This window comes from Acanthaster planci, linkage group LG11 (genome assembly GCF_054643075.1).
Source record: "Acanthaster planci isolate LZ-2023a linkage group LG11, COTS_SCS, whole genome shotgun sequence".
In the NCBI taxonomy this organism is placed as follows: Eukaryota; Metazoa; Echinodermata; class Asteroidea; order Valvatida; family Acanthasteridae; genus Acanthaster; species Acanthaster planci.
In genome coordinates, this window is record NC_141787.1 from 4,269,483 (window position 1) to 4,291,574 (window position 22,092).

Below are 22,092 nucleotides of genomic sequence, written 5' to 3' on the forward strand. Positions count from 1 at the left end.
TAAATTTGAAACAAATAAATAGAAATTTACACGTGCTTTATCAATAACATATTGTAATCAGTAGTGCACTGGATACTGTTTTCCATACACTGGTTCATTTTTAAGGATTTAGAGGTTTTAAGAGGTCTGAAGAAAAGACTAGTATACATATTCCTGTAGGCCTCTCCAATTTTCCTGAACTCACAAACAAACTCCTTATGGTTTCCTCGAGATAATGTCTACAGCCGTAAGTTTTCAATCACAAATTCAACAATAATGTCCGAGGATGGAAATAAACAAGGTAAAATCTTTTGTAGTGACGAAGGACCAGTGTAAGAACCCAATAAGTAAACAGAATGTTTAGTCCAGACGGAGTACAGGTACTACGTGTAGAAAACTCTGGAATTATTTCACTTGTGAAACAAATCCACAATGCAAGTTCGGAAAAAAGTGGCTCACTCAAAATTTGATAAAAGGACAAGAGCATTGTCCTCAGTCCTCCATACAGTTTATAGTCGGCGTTCATTTATAAAGTTAAACAGCAATGGCAAGCCTCCTTAACGTGTAGCTGCAATGAATTTTTCTTAGACACAATTTTTCTTCAACTTTGTATTCTTTAATGTTTGAAAACTCGTTTACTTTCCTTTTTGGTTAAATGCATTGAAAAGTGTATACTTTTATAACAATTAAAATTATCCTTGCTTTCCCAGACAACCGAGGACACAGTTGCTGTAAAGTCTCCTAGGGATTAAGACTTGGTTGAGTGCATAGGGTGATTCTGCTCGACTTGTGAACCAAGAATTTACAGATTGAAAATATTTCCGAGAAAGGGATACATGCTTTCTCATACATATAAACCACAAAGAAGAGAAAACACAGCCCAAGAAAACTACAAAAATGTAGGACTTTTTTGTGTTTAAACCAGTGTAGCATTGAGGCTTCTTCCTGAGATGACATCATAGTTTTGCTCACGAATAAGGAAATACTCAGCATAAAAACGAGAAGGCGGTAAAATGCCCTTTGAAACAGTGAAACAAAAGTTGAAAATAAAGTAAACTGAGAAACAAAGGTGTATTTCGAAGATTTGTATTAAACAATCCTTTAACGTCCATGTAATTGTTGAGCCGTGCCGGCGTACAGTGGCGGGTAAGTGCATCCAATTCTCAAGCGCTCAACGTCGCTCATGACAAGGAAGTTGGTACCTAAGACGTGTTTACCTTGGACTTTTACGGGAAAGCATCATCAAGATTCAGATAGCTGACAATTCAACCAAACTGGCCTACCTGGTGAAAACAACAAAGGCCTGGATACTGAACACTGATCATGAGAATAATATTTACCAAAACGACAAGGCATCTGAGACCTTTTAAAAAATACATTCACAGTGAATATCTCTCATGATTTTGTCTCTTAGAAAGAATTAAAACAAAATCAAAAACATTCGGTCTACAAACAACAAATTTACAAGAAGCTGGAAGCGTTTGCAGAATTATGTAATAAAAGGAAGGGAAAAGGTACGCCGAAAAAGAGAAAATACGTGATTGGAGGACTGGAATTCAAATGCACAAGATTTTGAATTTCTACAAGATATTTGAAAGAAATGGAGTCCCACTGTAAAATTATGCATATTTCTGAACACGCTTAGGAATGGTTAGATGATTTCATGGCGAGGGGCCTGTATACATGTATCCGTTTAGGGCCAAAACAGGGCCAGTGGTCCTTTGAAGTGTAGAAATTGGAGTAAATTTCACTGACTTGATTTAATATATGGCTCACAAGTGCATCTCCGTGGTCTGGCAGAGGATAGACCTCACTCCAATCTCTTTCCACATAAGATCGATCCTTTGGAATATAAAACAGGATAAGGTCGTATGACCTTTTGTGGAAAAAGCAACCTAAACTTAAGTGCTGAACATAGATGATAAATAGGAGATGAACTTTATATACAGCTTACCTTTACTTGTACATTTGTCCTTACTCCTCACTGAAAGTATGAGTTTGATGCACCCTGATAAAAAAGCCAACGCATAGAGGGCGCTATACAACCTGACGGGCGGGTCAAATAGGGGTTCGCTCGTCACCGCCGCTGGGAAGGGCTGACGCCTTTGCACTCTGATTAGCTACAAAGTGTGCACGACCTGTGACCACGAGGTTATCACTTCCTGTTCAAAAACCATTATTTAAATTTCTTTGTTTCGCCAATGGAAATATTTTAATGGTACGGGCAAAGTGTCGGCTATATGATTAAAACACGCCCTTGGTACAATCACAATGTGGTAATTTATCTTTTCACTATGTATCAATGATCCCGTGCGTTTTGGCAACAAATTTCAAATCATTGGTTATTTTGATCAATTTTGGATGAAAGAATAAAATATAGTGAGAATGTTTTCAGCAATGAGGAAGAAAAGGAAAAATATCGAATTGATAACCGCCACTTGTGTAACGCACTGAGCGAGCTCCGGCACCTGGTAGAAATTTACCCACAACGCTCTGCTCGTCGTTGGCTGTGACCCCGTGTGACGTATTTCCTTCACTAAAATCTTTTCAAGGCCATCAGCTCTTCTCAGCGCCCGGATAGGGCGCTATGTAACGAGCGAAATCAGGGGGCCTGTCGTTTTAACTTGGGGCTCACTGTTCCAGTAGTCGAGTTCGGTGTTTGGTTTTATCTTATTCTGGTACATGTAATCGATAGCAAGTTGTAAGTCTCAGCTGCTGGGGTGGAGAAAACGTGCAAGGCCGTAACGCCAAAGAAATCGCCTGGACCGGACGGCATCTCGGGGAAGATCTTGAAATAGTATCACAAGGAGTTGGCTGGAGTGTTCCAACAGCTGTTCCAATGTTTTCTGAACTGCCATACGGTTCCTAGGTTATGGAAATCATCTATAATTGTCCCAATGCCCCAAAAGTCAAGCCCAACTGTCTTAACTGATTACAGACCAGTAGCTCTGACATCTATAGTGATGAAATGGTTTAAACAAATTGTTAGCAATATTGTGATTGCAGAAACGTTCACTTTCACTGACCCTTTTCAGTTTGCATAAAGAGCAAAACGTGAAGTAGAGGATGCTATGGTTACTTGTTTTCGTGATATCTATGATCATCTCGATAAGTCAAGAACTTCAATGCGCACCTTCTATTTAGTCTTTTCTTCGGTCTTTAATACCATTAACCCTCAAGTTCTTTTGCGTAAGTGACGGGTCGCCTATTATACCTTGCACTTTGGATAACAGAGGGTCAGGTTTGCTCATACAGTATCTGATGTCATCCGTGTAAACACAGGTGTTCCCCAAGGATGTGTTCTGTCGTCTTCGCTGTTCTCTTTGTACACAAGTGATTTTATAATAAAATATGCAGGTGACACTGCTTTGTCTGGAATGATCCCCAATAACTGCGAAAATGATTATGGCAATGAAATCAGCCGATTTGTGGACTGGTGTCCCCGAAATTATTTAATATTAAATGCACAAAAGACCAAAGAAATGATATTTGATTTCCGGAAATCAACCTGTGTTAAAGAACCTGTTGAAATCAACAAATGCCCGTTGAAATTGTTCATGATTCCATGTACTTGGGAACTCTTGCACATGATAAACTATACTGGCATGCAAACACAATTAGAATCTGTAAAAAATCAAACTCAAGGATTTATTTTTTAAGGAAACTGGGATCTTATAATGTTAGCGACCGAATTTTGAAACTTCTTTATCTGAGCATAGTGTAGTAGACAAGAATTTTCTGCTGCATAGTTTGGTTGGACCCCCCTCACTGCGTGCAATCACATACTTCAACGTGATGACAAGTAAGCTAAAAGAATAATTGATGCTGACTTTCAGAACACCCAGGAAATACCTGTGTCATGTTGTATCCAAGTTATGAAATGAAACTATGAAATGAAATTACATCAGATGTTACCCATCGTCTCAACCCCTTTATTATTCGAAACCGATCTGGTAGAATGCGCTAACTTTCTTGCAAAACAAATAGAATGAAATCCTCTTTTTTACCATGGGCCATCCGTATTTTTAATGCATTTTTTACTAGATGGGTAGTCTTGGTTTTATATTTTCTGCCATGTTTCTTGTAATGTCATTCCGCCTTGTTCGAGGTCTTTGCTGTTCCCCTCCTCTTCTTCTAAATTTCTAAAATCTTCTTCTAAAATCTATTTTTATTACTAAATGACCTATCTGTAATGTAACATAATGTAATTGAATTTAATATTTTTGAAACTGGTTTTGATTAATGCTTTGAGCTTGGTAATTTTATTTTCTATATTTATGTAATATACAGTCATTTTATTTCCACCGACAGTGGGAGGGCAAATTTCGTGTGAAAACATTTTTTACTCGACAATAAAGTATCTTGAATCTTGAATGCACGAGTACACTCGTGACCGATGCCGCATCTGATGTTGCTGGATGCATTCAAGTGGTAGATTTGTTATCTTTAGTGAGGTCGGAACACCACTCCATTCCCAGTCTCAGACTTCGCGCTGTGGAACGGACCTGTTGATCCATTTGACGGGTTGACTTACTTCCCTCGTCGTCCCCACAGTCTTACTTGTTTGACGTAGCACACACAACCATCAACAGGCAAGGGTTACCTTAGAAGCCACTCGAATGCACCTATCGTCGAACCTTGATCCTGTGTCCCTCATGAATGAAAGATCTTGCAAGCTAAGACCAAGGAATTGGTGGAGTTTGTTTTACAATGAGCGTTCCTGAATAGGCCTAGATTTATTTACAATATTGCTAGTCTGTGCTGTCTTGTGGTAGTGAGGTGGGACGCATTTCATGGAGCCCCACCAGAGGAAAGCGCAGATGTAAACGAAGCCTGAAAAGTCGCTGCTTTATATGCAGGGCATTTGAAAGTTAGAGTAGAGGTATTTTACAATGTACGTGCGCAATTTATGAGAACAATTCTTTTTTCCCCGGTTATTTAATTTCAAAAGTCAGTGCAATTTTCATGAACCAATTTGTACATATTTTAAACACATTAGAATTAGAACAAACCACATTCTATCTTGCCCGTCGTCTTCATACGATTCTCCTTAATATTCATCCAGCGATATCTTTCCAGGAAACGATTGGTGCGGTCTGCCTCTTGCTTTTGTTTTTAATGCTGGACTTCGGAGTATGAGCAGCTGCTTGTTTTCTATGATGTACCTGTACTAAGGCGGATCCAGAACCAAATTACGGAGGGGGGGGGGGGAAACTTGCTTTTTGGAGGCCAAATAATTTGAAATTCTTATCATGTAACCTTTTACGGCCTTTCTATGGGGTGAAGCTAAAGAGTTGGGCTTTAAACACGCCTTTTGAAAGAATGGAAATGAAAGAGACAAAAATGAAATCGCCTTTCCCTCATTAATAAACAATGGGGGTTCCATGGGGGATGGGGCTGCGTCGTACTGGTATAGTACCGGCTCTGAGGCCGGTAGGCTACAGTTGCATGTAACTGCTCCGGCCCCTTCCGTCGCGGGCGCTGCGCTGCCCGGGCGCGGCAGACGTTGAAGCCGCAGCACGGGTGGACGAGGCAGTTAATTAAAATTGCGGTCATGCTAAAAAAGGAGCTTTTTATGACCAGAAGAACTTATCAGGTAGTGTTGCAATGGGAATTAGTACGTGCGGTCGCAGTGTGGTATTCAACATGGCCTCTACCGTGCGTAGTATAATACTGAATGAAAAAATCTCTTGTTTTTAGTCGAAAATTGGGGTGGGTGGTTCAAAACAATGTTGAAAAAATTCGAAAATTAAAAATGTTGAATGACCCCTCAATAAAATAACACTAAAGGGTTTTCAGCCCATTCGGTCAGTGAAGACCTCAGAGCGACAAGAACAAACACGTTTGGGTGAACGCATTCGAGGGAAATATGAGTTACAGGAATTACGACTAAGGCTCCGACTTCTCAGTTTTTGGGAGTCAAAATGTTAACCCTCAAAATTCCTTCCTTAGATAAACTGACAATAGCCTGCACATTCTGAGTTTATTATATGAACAATTATCATTATGTTCTACCATTAAATGATCTCTCTTCATGGTCTCATTTTGTGGCAAACGCATTTTACAACCCCACAAGGCGGAATCCAGAGCGGTGTTTACCTTTTTCTAGCACACTCGTCGATAAAACAGATTAACGACGAGGAGTAACGAGGACACAGATTGAACTCTTTTATTGCAGCGAAGAGATTAAACCTTACCACACCCAGGTTTACTTGGAAAATGTCTTTAAAACTGACATACATAACTACATAAAATATATCAACTTCAAACCTTGACATAGTTGCTTAATTACAACATTTCCATCTACTAATTTGAAGAATGCTACAGATATACTTGTAGCTGTATAGGTGCTATGTCCAGGGCTCGTGCACGTCTACGAAATCCAACAAAGTCCAGGACTGAATAAAACATACAGGTATATATTCAAAGAAAGCATGTGCAGCCCGTGAATGCAAGTATTTTGCACCGTCACTAACCAGTGATAAATGTAGTCTCACACTCAGAGGTGGGCATCTAAAGGCAGCACAGGTCTTTTAACTTCAGGATCCCGTGACGTCTACAACAGGTTGGTAAAAAAATGGTAACAAATGGACAGGAATTGGCTTTACACTGGATGCAAGATCACTACAAGAAACTCTAGGCGGCTTAATATAGGTTTTTCTGGCCAATTCCGGAAAATGCTCCATCTAATTTGTAAAATAAAATTCAATTTGGCGTAGATTTTGAAAACGGCTTAAACCAGGTTTCATTTTCGCAATAACAAGCATTCGACCTCATTTTGTATCGTTCAAACGAATGTGCATTACGTTTCATTAACGAGGTTACAGGTACGTCGGATTTCGGATTGTAAAATATATATAGAATATACAATTTTACACAAATCATGACACCACTTTAATAACAAATGTCATGTTGCTCATAAATGTTTTTAGAGTGTTTGTTAACAACATTAATGTAAAAAATAAGTTTTTATGATTGAAACGCAGCACAAGGAAGGAAGGTTCCCTCAGCGTCGGTGTTTACAGGTTTCCTACAATAGTCGGTACGCTTTCAACGACAACATGACTGGTTTATTTCAATCATGAATATTCAAAAATTTAACCAATCAACTAAATACTTCTAAGAATGTAACTTCTGTTAGCACACAAACGCATTCTAATTCTTGACCCGGCATACGTTAAATAACTTTGGCGCGAAATTGCCCGCGCAATATCCGATAATTGATTGAGTTCAAATTAAAATGAATGCAGGATTACAGAGGTGCATTCGATTTCACACAAAAATGAATGTCAGTACACTTAACATGTGTAATATCGAGAAATTGAACGCTGACTTTATACAACTGAATGCAATGGAGATTTGAATGGTCGTTCTATTTTGCTCGAAAACGAATGCTGCTATCACTAACTCATTTACACATTTTCCGAAATTGGCCGGGAAAACCTACAATAAAAGGCACTACTGTATGAAAAAAAAATTAACGAATATTATTGTCTCACAAATATGACGTCACATTGCCCTATACACGGTGGCGTGAACGCACAGCGCTATTATAGTTAGGCCCTAGGCACAGGGTCTTACGCAGGCTGCTACCCTTGATCAAGTTTGTAGTGCTGGTAACTTCGTAAGCGCCATGGAGCCTCGAATGTTAATGCTTGGTTACACGAACCCATTTCCAACGCATAGGTGACATTTAAAGACGAATGCGTGGGTCCCCGAGACTACCGCAGCATTGGGTGTCTCCCCAGATTATAGTCTGAGTTAGTAAGTGTGACTTTTAGTTTGATAGGGTCTGACGATTTTCATACAAAGGTAAAAACTACTCTGGCTATTGAAAGAAGATGAAGCGTATTTGATGTGGACAGTACCGATGTACCAGCGCAGTGTTGTCCCAGTCTATCAATGTCTCGCCCGACAGCGAAAACCTGACACCTGACTTGGGATGTAGGATCAATCAAAGAACGTCAGCACCACCATCATTATCAGTGATCTGTTTCCGTATGCAGGGGTTGGGGTTGAAGGGCGGAGACATTTGACGCCGTGTCCTTAACTCAGACCTGGACGCTGGCGACGGTAACGGTAATTACAGTCAGTATGACGAGACAAAAAAAAACAAAAACAAAAAACAACAAACAAACCAATAATCCTGGACAGGTCCAAGCAGTTTGTTGACTTGAACGTGCACGAACCCCATCTCCATATTAGTTGTAGTCAAATGCACACAATAGGCCTAGTAGCCTAATACACTATTCGTATAAAGGTATACAATGAAAATATTCCAACTATGTGTATTGCATAACCATGTATGACATGAAATTATACACAAGCCAGATAGAGCACATTCATAACGAATACACCCATTGGTAATGGTCAATGCAAACAGTGTGGAAGAATACCGTTGGAGTTTGCGCTCCTGCCAAGAACCAATCAGTATTAACATGGAGGAATACAAAATAATATAATTTTTGTACCTCCATGGTATAAACTACCACTGTAGCTGCATTTTCCTGCGTCAAGTTCAAGCCACTGGTGCAGTTACTACATAAATTCTCGTCCAGAATCCTCCGGAATCGATGTTGTGTATAATACAACTAATAAAACCCGAAGCCAAGTCAGGCCTTGGCTCCTGATCCAGTGGCACCAAGCAATATATTCGCGTGCCAACTTTACATAATATCCTTGCTTGTTAATATCAAGTAACATTATGATGCACAGAATTTTTAGACTCACAGTGTAACTGATACAATGAAATGCCGACTTCCAGTCACTCTTTGTCTAAAATCACTTCACTAATATCATACAACTTCAACAAATAAGAGCAATTAATCTTGACAAGATTTGACCCTAAGTAATCCAGTGAGAGTCATTATGGTGTAATACTGTGCCTATGGCTTCACGGCAGATTAACCACGTTTTCCTTTGCCAAGTTTGTACTGTGCAGGAAGCCAAATAAGACGTTCTATTTTTAAGTGCACAAGCACTGATCAAGCAGCAGAGACTATGTTCGACTTGTTCCAACCCTGCATAATCCTGCCCAAACCTGAACAACTCTGAACGATCTCGGTGAGTTCCTGCTGATTATAAGGTGAACTGAAACACAAAGGCAAATTTGTATGTGAATGGTTCCCTCCATAACGAGAAATGAAATGGGCTCTTCATAACCAGCGGTGCTAATGGTCGACAAATAGTCCGTCGTTTGGGTGGTGTTAGCCGCACAATAGTCGGCTGCAGTCATCACTCAAACTTGTCGTAAATGGACACAGCGGATTAAATTTAAACTCCAACTTTTATGATAATGAGTAACTATCAATTCACATTTAAATTATTCAAGAGATATCTTAACTCTTAACTACGGTAACGCAATGAACATGTTTCAACTCACATCGTAGACGTGACTGGAAGCAAACATTCCAATCAATCAATCAATCAATCACAGTGAATCCAAAGAAACTGCATGCCTTCAAGGCAAATTGTTAGTATGACAATGTTGTGTAACAACTCTAGTCTGGGTTAGGGCTTTGGTCAGTTTGTGCAACCAGTGAGGATTCATTGGTCTTGTTCTTAATCGTAATTATTTTTCAATACATGGGTTGGGTTCCATTCACTGTTCATCAGGACACACATTTCATAGACAGGCATAATTATATTTCTTTGCTCTTATTTGCAGAATGTCTTTGGCTCTTGTAAATTATACAACCTGAAATTTGTAGAGTTTTGAAAGGATGCTTACACAAACTGAAATCCAAAGCCACTTACCCAATATACCTCGGAATCATTATGCTTAAAACCACATGTCCGGATAATATCATCGCTTAATATCAATTTATCAACTTATCTGTTGTTCAGATAAAAATAGCAAGAAGGAGACAGCCAACTCAAGCTAAATAAGACTGTAATAAATATACAAGTACATCTTACAACTACATGTACTGCAAAACCTAGGTATTTGCATAAATCCAAACGTCACTTGTGTACCAGTTGTCTGGAATAACACCTGTTTTCCTTTTCTCATCTCAAAATCCTAAATAGTTGAACGGATTTTGATATTTCAGGAAACAAATATTCCAACTCTGGTGTAGCAAAGATTCTAAAGCTAATATGAGTTACAAAAAAACCTATTTTCAAATCTATAACAACCCAGCATACTTGAATGGCAAAATAAGACACCTTTTACTTACTACTATACATGCGGTTAATAAAACTTTGTTATATCTCTATTTTCACAGGTCATGCAAAATACTAGATTGTTCACATGATCAGTCTACAAAACCAATGTTACCCTCACTTCTTGTGTGACATTACACCAGACTGGTTCCTGGTTCCTTTACTGACAGTTGGATTTCAAATTATGGAAGTGGAACCAGTATTATATCAGCAATGAGCTCTAAACTTGGTATAGGAAAATCACTACCTTTGCTGCAGTAGTGGACTATAGTAAAAAAAAAGAAGTGAATTGGCACAAATCAGCATGCCACATTCATGTACTGGTCACTGTGACTTACATTCACAGATGTAATTGATTCAGTAACAAAATCACAAGTCACCAGATGTCAGTCACAAGTCATTCAGTCCAAAGTCAACTCATAAGCTATTCAAATGAACTACGACAAAGGCCTTCCTTTGCAAATTTTTCATCTCTAGTTCTGACTTGATTTGTAAACTGACTAGCACCTGACGTGGGCTGATTAGCACCTGACACGTGGGCTGACTTGTGACTGACTTGATTCCAACTCTGCTTACATTTATACCAACATCATATTGTTGTCTGCATGATTCTACATCCAAACTCATGTTTACTTCAATTTTGTTTCTTCACAACATTCCTCAAAAAAATGTCTGATGAGCTTGAAGATACAGCTTTGCCTTCCACATACAGTTTTCACATACTCCAAAAAAATCTAAGCCAAGAATAAAAAACTTTATACTGAATCAAATGGATATAAACCACTATCATGTTTGTCAATATGAATGCTTCCTCTGACCAGCCTTACGCTTCTTTCATCGCCAAATACCAGCGTTGTGATCAAGAATTTGTATCAAGTTCACTGCCAAATACTAAATTGCTTAGATGGGAACAAAGCTAGAGAACAATGGACAACAGTTCACATACTCCCAGTTCAGCAAAACTCAAGTTTTAAGGAAAAAAGTATTCAAAAAGTACTTGGTCAAGTACTTCTTGAGTACTTTTGTGATAAAATCTTTTTTTTTTCATTAAACGTTGATGTCTGAAGTCCCCATTTTATTCTGCAATCTGACTGTTGTGTATTTAACATCCAGTGTCCATGTCCATCCAAACCAGTACTCGAAAAGTACAGGAAAGAGCAGGAAAGAGCTTACTAAACCATAATTTGAGAACATTTAAATTGCATTTACATGGAGTGAGTTCCTTCCAAAATCTCAGACGGCAAATTTCTTATAAAAATGATTTTGTGTAGCAATCCATTGTTGTGAAAAGAAAATGTAATAAACACTTTGTTATAGGGGCTTTATTTGTAAGGCTGTATGGTTCTTAATGTTCACACTTTCAACTTGATGCAAAATGACCTCAATTGATGAAAAGGTACTAGTCAGGACTAACACTAACATCAACAACGTAAATGAACACATTCATTATTTAAAATTGTAATCATGTTTGTTTTCAAACTTTGCTGTTGGAAATTGGAATTTGCCAAGGAGCATTTAAAATTGGTAAATTTGAAAATAAGAAAGTGATGAGATAAAATGTATGAATGCATTTCACTTATCATTGCACTACCCGCAAGTCTATTTTTATGCTATACTGGGGTAACTGTGAAACACATTCTAGACTCATTCCACTCCTGATACTCAGAGGCCCTGCACACGTCAAAAACATCTCTGGTTTTGAGTCCGTGTGCTCTGATGTAGACCTGTGCAGTGGCAACATGAACAAGTGCTTTTATTCCACATGAAGCAATGTCCAAATGAAAAACTTCTTTACTATCAAAAGATGCCCAAAAGCTGCAAAATCGCTGGATCAACTGCAATCCTGCCACTGCATAACTTAAATGTATTTTTGATAGCAGAATATGAATTATGACAGGAAATATGAGACATCTTTGGGTCCATACACAACTGTGTAGAAAAGGGCAGTAAGATACCACTGTCTGATGATACCAAAAGATTTCCATGCTTGATGTGGGGACCAGACAAGAAGGAAGTTCAGCTTATATCTGAAAGTTGTCAATATCAGTAATATGTATGGGATAAACTGTTATATGCAGAAGGATGTCGCTGAGGTTTTATTTTTGCTGTCAGGTGGTGGCTTCACTCACAAAATGATCAAAAGTACAGTAAATTACAAAACCCCGAGATTTTTATAAGACTCTTTTGCAAAACAATGTGATAAATTTTTAAAACTGGACTGCAGATTGTCCAAAATTGTCACATCTTGTGATGTGACAAAGGGAAAATTGCTCAATTGCTACGTACCAGAGGCCGCTAATAAAATGGCATACAGTCGATGTAACAACACAAAGTGTTCCATGCAACACCGTATGTAATGCCTGCACATGTGCATGGGCAGGAGAGGGCAAGGTGGTACTCAACTCCCCCCCCCTAAATTATGACCCCTCCAAGAGTTACCCATGACAAAGCATATAAACTTCTGTGTCACAGATTCTTGGAGTTACTGCTACCAAAATGTTCTGTTGTGTCTCTAATTGATTAAATTTTAAAGAGAAAAAAAACTTGATCACAGGTAGGTTATACTCCATCTGTTGAATTTTCTGAATAAATATGACCTATAAAGAGTGGAAATCTGAGCCAAAAGGCTTTTTAAAAAGGATGAAAGTTGGTTCAAACTCCATTCTGTCCCCATACATGGAACATGGCTGTGTGGAATTAAGCACCAGACCCAAATACTTAAAAACCCTCCGAAGTGCATGATGCGAAGGTATAAAATATGCTATGACATCACTTCAAGATTACAAGTTTGTCTCTGCACTTGCAGATGGGAAGCTAGACACTTTACAGTTCAACATAATCTATCCAGATGTGGATAACAGGTCCAATCAAAGTCACGAAGGAAAGAACTGTCACTTCCACACACATACTTTGGTCAAAAAATAAAAATGTTCTTACGGTATACATATGTATAGCCATTTTGCTGCATACTTGTATGTGGCTTAATGTTATGTTCTTCCCTCCTGGAACCATGCTGCTCTCATTCCATCTAGAAACAGTAAAAAAAAATAAGATAAAATAAAAATGCAAGAGTGCTCAGAGTTCTGTTCCCATTCACAAGAAAGCAGGTAATACACTGTTGTCAATGTGTTACACATTTTACAAAACAATACCCCTGGCATCAACTTCAGTCATGTTACACATTCTCTCCTAAGCTCTCAATCAAACATGTAAAACAGAAGAAAAGCTCAAGTGAAATGTATGCTAGAACTAACAAATTTTTCCTTCCAAAATTTGGGAGTTTATTTAGATCGCAACACATGTAGAAGGCAGTGACGAAGCCGAGACCCTCAATTCAGAAGCCAGGACCAAAAATCAAGACCACCACTGAAACTGTCAGGAGGCCGAGCCACATGAAAAAGAAAGACTTTGGAGACCTAAGGATGGAAGTGAGATTTACATCCCAGAGACAAGCACTCTGGAGTCCTCTGGCCGAGAGTGAGACCTACATAACTCTGGAGTCCTATGGTTGAGACTGAAACATAAACCCTTGGGAAAGAGACTCTGTAGTCCTATGGCTAAGACTGTGACCTACACCACTGAGAGAGAGAGACGCTGTAGTCCTATGGCTAAGACTGTGACCTACACCACTGAGAGAGAGAGAGACGCTGTAGTCCTATGGCTAAGACTGTGACCTACCCCACTGAGAAAGAGACTCTGTAGTCCTATGGCTAAGACTGTGACCTACACCACTGAGAGAGAGACTCGTAGTCCTATGGCTAAGACTGTGACCTACACCACTGAGAGAGAGACTCTGTAGTCCTATGGCTAAGACTGTGACCTACACCACTGAGAGACAGACGCTGTAGTCCTATGGCTAAGACTGTAACCTACACCACTGATGGCACAGAGGACTTGATTATTTACTTTAACAGAATTGAACTTATATGCATTTTTTACAGGTTCTGTGCAATACTTCATTTTTACTGAAATTTTACTAACATACTATTTGTTAACCACCTCATGCCAGGGCATTTTTCAATGTTTATGATGCTGGGCCGGCATGACTATCATTTTTCCGTTTTCAAAATCCTTCAAAAATTCATCATTTCATTGAACGGTCGTTTATACCCGCACTAAGTAATCTTTAGGCACTACTTTAAGTTGACAGGTGACCTTCATTGACGCCCGAGTATTTCAGCCAGGCCTGCAGCCTTGTAAAAAGAGCCCAGATTGTGCGGTGTTATATAACTTTCTTTTGTTCACGAACCTGGCTCAATGCACTGCTGACCTCTTTTCAATAGGGGCCAGATTAGCGTGCAGCGGTGCTGTGTGGCTCATCACTGCGGTGGTGGAGCACTTTTGTCCCCAGTGGTAATCGGCTCAATCTCAATGCCCCAAACCCTGGTATATGGTTTCAAAACAAGGCTGGATTATCACAACTTTTGAGAGTAAAAATGTTGGTAATGCCCAGCAGCCTGGTCTCTTGTTCCGAGTACGGTCTTTTGTTACAGGGCCCTGTTTCCTTTGTCCGAGTTCGGAGACCCGGCCAAGCATATAAACCATACATCTCCGATTCCAGAGTCCCTGGCAGGAAGTGGTTAAGTTTTTTATATTGTTTAAAAAGTTAACCACTCGGTGCCGGGGTTTCCGGTACCAGGGACCTTGGGTTTGTACCCATAGCCAGGGTGCCCAAAATCAGACAAAGGAGCTGGGCCTTGTAACAAAAGACTGTACTCGCAACAAAAGACTGAGCTGCTGGGAATTGCCATCATTTTTCGGCTAGTATCAGCAGAGGTAATCTGTCATTGCTTTGAAACAGTATACCACTTTTTATGGCATTCAGTGCCCTCGTATTATCAGCGGGGACAAAAGTGCTTCAGCACTCCAGTGATGAGCGATACAGTGCCACTGCACGCTAATCTGGCTGCATTTGAAAAGACACCACTGCCATTCAGCAAAGCACTGAGCCACTTTCGGGAACAAAGGAAAATATGCAACATCGCACAATCTGGGCATTTTTCACTGGGTGGCAGGCCTGACTGGAATACTCGAGCGTCAATGGAGGTTGCCTGTCAGATTAGAGTAGACACCAGACAGTCATTTGTGTGGGTGTAAACGTTCAGTAAATGAAGTTATGAATTTTTGAAGAATTTTGCAAGCGGAAAATCTTGAAAACCGCCCAGGAACTCATCCCGAAATTTCACCCGGAACCCACTCATAAATGTTAATGTTTTTCATTAATCTGTTCAACTGTTAAAGGCCAACAGAAATTCCTAGTATTAGGGCTTAAAAATTAAATTGAATTTGATCACTGTGGAGTTGCCCAAATGTACCAACAACATTATGGCTACAAACCAGTTTCCTTCTATAAATGATTGGTGTTAAGTTAATATCCACATGCAAAAACATTTCAGTCTACCATTCTTAGGTGCACCGATTTGTGGGAGGGCAAGATGACATTCCATTTGCCTAAACCTACTTGACTGCAGAAAAGTCCAAAGCAACCTACTGATTGATGACTGGTTTTGACTGAAGATGCTCGAGCCTTTTCACGCTTGCGATGGAATTTGTATTTGTCTAGTTCTTGCTGCTGGAGCTGCTTTGCAATCATTGCATTACTCAGTGGTTCCTGCGAATAGATACATAATTAGAATGAAAACCTTTGAACATTAATTTGACAGCTACTTCATTCATGTGTGAATTCCCCTTTTCCCCACTGTTTTTATTTAAACTTCATCTGTTCCAGTCACAAATATAAGCTGGTCGGGCTGATTGGGCAAGACTGACTGGTTTTAAAAATATTACAGAATTTCTTTGACAGTCATCAGAATTGAGTTAGTACATTAGTGAAAACAACAACAGTGATGTCTATTACCCACTTCCTGCCGGGGCAGTTATCAATGTTGATGATGCTGGGGCAGGATTTTATCATTTTTTCTGTTTTCAAAATTCTTTAAAATTCCTACCTTCATTTACTGCACACTTATACCCACACAAAAAATTGTCTGGTCTCCACTCTAGCCTGACTGACAAAATCTATTAACACCAGAGTATTTCTGCCAGGCCTGCAGCCTTGTAAAAAGAGCCCAGATTGTGCGGTGTTATATAACTTTCTTTGTTCACGAACCTGCCACAGTGCGCTGCTGACCTCTTTTCAATAGGGGCCAGATTAGCATGCAGCGGTGCTGTGCTGCTCATCACTGCGGTGGTGGAGCACTTTTGTCCCCGGTGGTAATCCGCTCACTCTAAGTGCCCCAAACCATAGTATACTGTTTTAAAACAAGGCTGGATTATGTCCACTTTTGAGAGTGAAAAAAGTCGTAATTCCCAGCAACCTGGTCTTTTGTTCCGAGTACGGTCTTTTGTTAAAAGACCCTGTTCCCTTTGTCGGAGTTCAGAGACCCCGGCCAAACATATAAAGCATACGTGTCCGGATCCGGAATCCCCGGCAGGAAGTGGTTAAATGACACCCATTCCTATCTGTTGAGCGCCATTATGTGGGTGATGTTTACCAGATGATAAAAGTACCAACTGTTTATACACACTTTCCCGGTTTCACATAAAATTTTGTGTCCAGGAATTAATAATTCTGCCAAGGGTAAGTCAATCAGATCACAAAACCTTGTTTCTCACTTTGGTTTGTAAGTTATAATTGAAAAACTTCTCTTAATTTTGACTTGGCATTATTTGCAATTTGATATCCGATGAGGTGAGACTGATGTTATGTACATAATGCATCTAGGCATCGAAGCTTAGGTTGTGATGAGTTTTCATCAAGATTTGTCAGATCCTAACAGGTGATGCAGTCTGATAAAACCCTTCACATAGTGAAATTTGTCATCTTTATGTTATGTACATCAACTTAGCAAGGACACTGTACCACATTTGCAAATTTCCCTAAATGCCTTTTGCCGTTCGCAAAAACTTAATCAACTGTAGAGTGCTCTCTAGACCCACCATACAAAGTGGTGACACTGTCATATTCGTCCTTCTTTTCCGAAGCACAAGGTCCGAGCTAAAGTGGGGAGGACAGGTGGGCGTCAACTGTTTAGGTAGGTATTCATTAGCAGACTCTCCCACACTACTGCACTCATCCTACCCAAACAGTCACCACAGTTGCGGGGACGCACTGAAAGTGAGGAAGACAGAGTACAATGATGAGGACCCACCAAAGAAAAGGAGGAAGCCATCAAAACTGGAGGTGGCTCACACAGTAAGGGTCCTTGCCGTCTTGGTAAAGAGGCTAGTATTGTCTTGCTATGAAAGAAGTCATGTGAGACTTCACTCAGGTAGCATGACGTGTTTTTCCAGCATGCTGTCCTGAATATATCTTCTGAAAGGACACCACCGAAGGATGTCTTCAAGGTCAATACCGCTCTAACATCATGAACTGTGATTGGGCAGCCGGGTTTGTAGTATAGGAAGGTTAGACTTTCGAACAAGTGAACTTGGTGGCCGAGAAAACTCAACTAGCTGTAGGGTCTCCGATTACTGTTCATTGAAGTTTACCGGTGGGGTAATGATGGAAAAAGAGATGGTACCTCTCGGCTTTGAGTCCTGGCCAGAAACCATAATGAGAATTTGATCAGGACGGCAAGGCTTGCTATTAGGAGGACCCAGGTGCTGTATGATGTTAGAGATGAAGATGCCTTGTTGGTGGGATGAATTCTAATAGGACTTCATGCGGGAGCTTAGGGCTGGGATGAAACAGACGCTGTGGTGTTACCATTCGATGAGACAATCTGTGATGGATACCGTTGACAATCCACTGCCCCGGAATGTAAGATGAAAGATCAGCCTCAATGAGGTGTGGGATGATGACGCATCGATGAAAGGCTCAGAGGGAAGATTTCTGAAGAGCTCAAGGATATGAGACAGGTCCCAACAGGGAATGAGCCATATCGAAGGGGAACCCTGAATGAACATACCAAAGGGAGAGGACCTGAGGGCAATGTTGTCCCAGGGAGAGAAGCCATCAGGGACAACCACAGTAAATAGCTCTGACAGAATGGTAGTAGCATATAAACGCTAACTACAGATGCGAGTAAAGTATGTACACAAAAGACAGTTGGCTGCTGTGTTTATTGGTGCCTCCGTCGAAGCTGCATAACGTCCAACACACCATGACATAGAAACTGTTATCTGTTGGTGTAGCAACCTGGTTGATTGGGGCACTAGGGCTGCTGCAGCCAGAACGAAGCAAAGAGAAGACCACAGCAATGCTACCGAGTGACTTAGACGGAGCTGCTGGGAAAAGGGTTAACCGTTTAATGTCCATTAAATGAAATATGAATTTTTGAAGAATTTTGAAAACTGAAAATCTTGAAAATGGCCCATATGTGTGCACTGCATTTTTAAAAGCACCCGGCAGCAAGTGGTTAATGAATGGCAGGTGCATAGGCAAGTATAAACCCTTCCCAGCTGAAATTGAAGACATCTGTCACCTGGGCTTGTAGGTGATAAAACTTGATGCAGAACATCAGTGGCTGAACGTTCTCTGTTGTGGCAGAAGGTCAATTTGTGGATTGTCGAAAAAGTTGATGATTAGCTCAGCCACGTTGTGATGGAGAGTCTGCTCTGTCGGATGAATCTTTCACTGAGAGTGGATGTCTGCAATAGAGTTGTAATGTTGGCTGCTGGGATATGGGTTGTCTTCAGGTCAATCAGGGGTCTAATGCCCTAAGGCACGGCAGGTGGGACAAAGGTGATGTCAGCTTGGTTGGCAGCCCTGCGTCTCGGCGGGCTGCAGCAAGGACGTGGTGTGGATCCATAGTCCAATGGCGCATCCACCGGGACAGCCCCAGAAAGTGATGGGCAGTCAGCCCGGGTAGTGCTATGCTCTGTGTCACACTTAAGTGTCCTTGGTGAAAAAGTCTCGGATGTCAGTGGGCTGATGCATGAAGATGGCGTTGGGGCCGGAATGTGTGCTTCAGTTAATTCTGCAGGAGGTAGAGAGGTTGGATGCTATAGGTTAACTTCTCTTGTCAGTCGCTGGGCCTTCGCTCTCTCTCCCTGACCTGGGCGACTGGCATTGGGCCTCTGATCTCTCTGGCCCAAACAGTGGACTCTGATGTCCATTCTGATAAGGGATACCGAGGCAACGTTGGCTCAGTTAGCAGCCCTGCGTGTTGTTCAGGTGGTGAACCCCCCAAGTGACCAGGTAGGTATCTGATATATTCGTTAGCACCCTGGTCAAATAGTTGGAAACACAGCAGTAGATCCAGTCAAACAGACAGAGCTAGCCCCAGGTTTGTCCTGCCTCTGGGCTATATGTAGATATAGGGTCACCCAGCTGATCCTATTGAAGCAGTTCATAGCAGGAATCCCTCATGAAACCAACATAGGGTAATCTGCAACAATGGGTTGTGATGCAGGGCAGTAACGGAGTGCAAACGTAGCGACTGTTTGGGTAGGATGAGCGCAGTAGACTCCAGCTTTAAAATTCTGAGTATAAATTTCACTGTGATTACAGAAAATTGACTGACTAAAAGATTGAAAATTAAAGTTTTGATTGAATCAAACAACAACTATTTGAATGTTGACAATTGAAACAGTGAAAAATCTTAAATTGTCAGAAATAATTTCAAATAATAAAAGTTTGGCGACATCTGAAAGGCTTTTCCCAGATCGCATCAGACATACGAACATCACGCCTGCCTTATTGTCACGAGACAACAGCTGAAATTATTTGATCATTATTTGAATAAAAATCACTTGTAATTTAATTCACGTTGACACATCTTTATATCTAGAATATACTTTGAATTTTCAGAATTTTGAGATCTCCTCTTATGGACAAGAATGTGCACCTTTTGGTTGGAAGTTATTTTGTTCATTGAAATATGGACAACTTCATACCGGGTATGAAACTTATATCACACATGTAATGTCTGTAACATGAAAATGGAATGTCCTTAATGTTTAACATTTCCTGTTTACATATTGTCACAGAAACTTTTAAAAACATAACTTATGCAGTGTATCATTTCTTAAAATTCCTGCAACAAAACTTCACAGACTTGTATCAATTTGTACTGAATGTCCAAAACCCATGTCAGAATGCATCATGCAGCAATGCTTCTTTCCTTCTCATATCTCATTAGTTTATTCAGTTAATAGGATGGTAACTGTCTCATATCATTACGCAAGGCCTAAGCTTGAGTTGTATCACTTTTAAATAGTATTAGGTATTTCATTTTTTTAATGTGCTCAATATTTTCTGAATGCAACTTTCCCAATGATGGAATTGCCCATATACAAGTTAATACATGCAGTGATTACAAATAGTTGGCTGGTATTGACTGATAAAAAAAGTGATCACCTTTTTGTAAATCTGATGCATTTAGTTTCTAACTGCTCCTAGCAAGTTGGTTAGGTGGGGAAAAACACACTTCATGTAAAGGAACAAAAGTCAATCTGCCATTTTCAAGGTTGCTGTTGTGAGGAAACAGCTATGACATTTGGATTAAGAAATAGTATTTGAAATAGTAACATCATTTAGAAATCTGTGGATGCGTTTGTGTAATATGTCTCTTATATACATATAAATAATGATCTCATTTGCAAATGTTTATAATGGTGCTGGTATACAAACTTTCCTACCAAAGCTCCTAGACTTTACTCACATACACACTGACTGGGTTACGAGGCCCAGAAATGAAGGCAAGAGGATCCAATGCATGAGATGCCTGTTCCAATAGAACAATGTCTTGAGCATTCTGCAAAAAATAAACATTTAACAGTTGTGTTACTTCACACTTTATCACAAGGATCAAGTAATTCATCTTTTCATGCAAAACCATCAAACCTCTCCAAACAGGAGGGGTTCATAACACTGCTGAACCATTGCTAGAGGGTTCAAAAGTCAAACACAGTGGGCACTGCATTATGGGAAAAGGTCAACATCACACAACTCTGTCACTGTACAATTAGGAATGGTTTAAAATAATCATATCTTGTCCGTGCTTTCAAAACTAAATCTTTCCTTCCCTTCCCTGTCACTAAATGAGACTCAGCAATCATTCAAAATGTCTTTGTTAAGAAGATATTTTTGAATTATTCTGTTTGGAAATGTAGAGACTTGTTCCCAATTTGTAAGGTAAAATCTATCTGTAACATGCCAAGAAATGCACTGACCTTAATGCAAAAAATAGGTGGGGTGTATCCTGAAGTGTGCCCTAAAACTCATGTTTTGTCCCCACCCTGCTATTTGTTCTCATCAACTTTAAACATTGGAACTTGTGAAAACATCATATGCCTTGGCCAATAAGGCGAAATGATCATATCAAGTGGTATGATCAAAGCTGTGTATTCTGCTTCTAACAATATACTGATTTAATGTAATATTAGTGTGGTAGACGAATGCAAGCTAATATCAAAACAGAGCAGTTAAATCCATGTTGAAACTGGCTGACCAGCAAAGGCATTTTTTATACCAAACATTTACAGGTGTTCAACAAACATCAGCAAAATGTGCACCGTAGATTATTTGCATAAATTCTACAAAGAAAACAAAAAAGAAGGTAAACGTAAAAGAAGAAAGGAACATTTGCCTTCCAACTTTTTTCCAAAACATATTATCTATCATGGCATGAAAGGAGTACAAAGGAAGAAATGCATAAAGGAAAAGCCATATTTGGCCTTGTTCTTGGGCATATGCATTCAGCTGCCTTTAAGTTTTCAAATGACACCTTGAAATATGCTTTTAGAATGCAATGTTGTAATCAAATAATTCAAGTTTCCCTTTATCTATTTCCACATTTTTCACTCTGTATATATTTAGCTCTCAAAATAACTGTTTGAATATTCAAGAATCAATCAAATATCTGAATATTCTAACAATTGACACAGCCCACCTCAAACCGCAGTTTTTCATGACTAGAAATAGTAAGCTGCGAATTTTGCTTTCTTGTGTATCTTTTTCAATGATGAAAAATTTGTCAAAAAGCTTCATTGGGCAGTACAGTG

At 39.8% G+C, this 22,092-nt stretch overlaps 1 protein-coding gene across 2 annotated transcripts in view; it reads right to left on the reverse strand.

Annotated features, from left to right (window-relative positions):
- Positions 1 to 6,123: 6,123 nt before the first annotated feature.
- LOC110981556 (uncharacterized) overlaps positions 6,124 to 22,092 on the reverse strand; it is a 65,890-nt gene continuing 49,921 nt past the window's right edge. For both annotated transcript variants that reach the window (XM_087143010.1, XM_022239185.2), the window contains exons 18-20: positions 20,751 to 20,843; positions 15,635 to 15,754; positions 6,124 to 13,171 (exon numbers count right to left, since the gene is read on the reverse strand). In XM_087143010.1, coding sequence (XP_086999136.1) covers positions 13,163 to 13,171; positions 15,635 to 15,754; positions 20,751 to 20,843 — 222 coding nt within the window. In that variant the 3' untranslated portion in view covers positions 6,124 to 13,162. The remainder of the gene's footprint in view (positions 13,172 to 15,634; positions 15,755 to 20,750; positions 20,844 to 22,092) is intronic.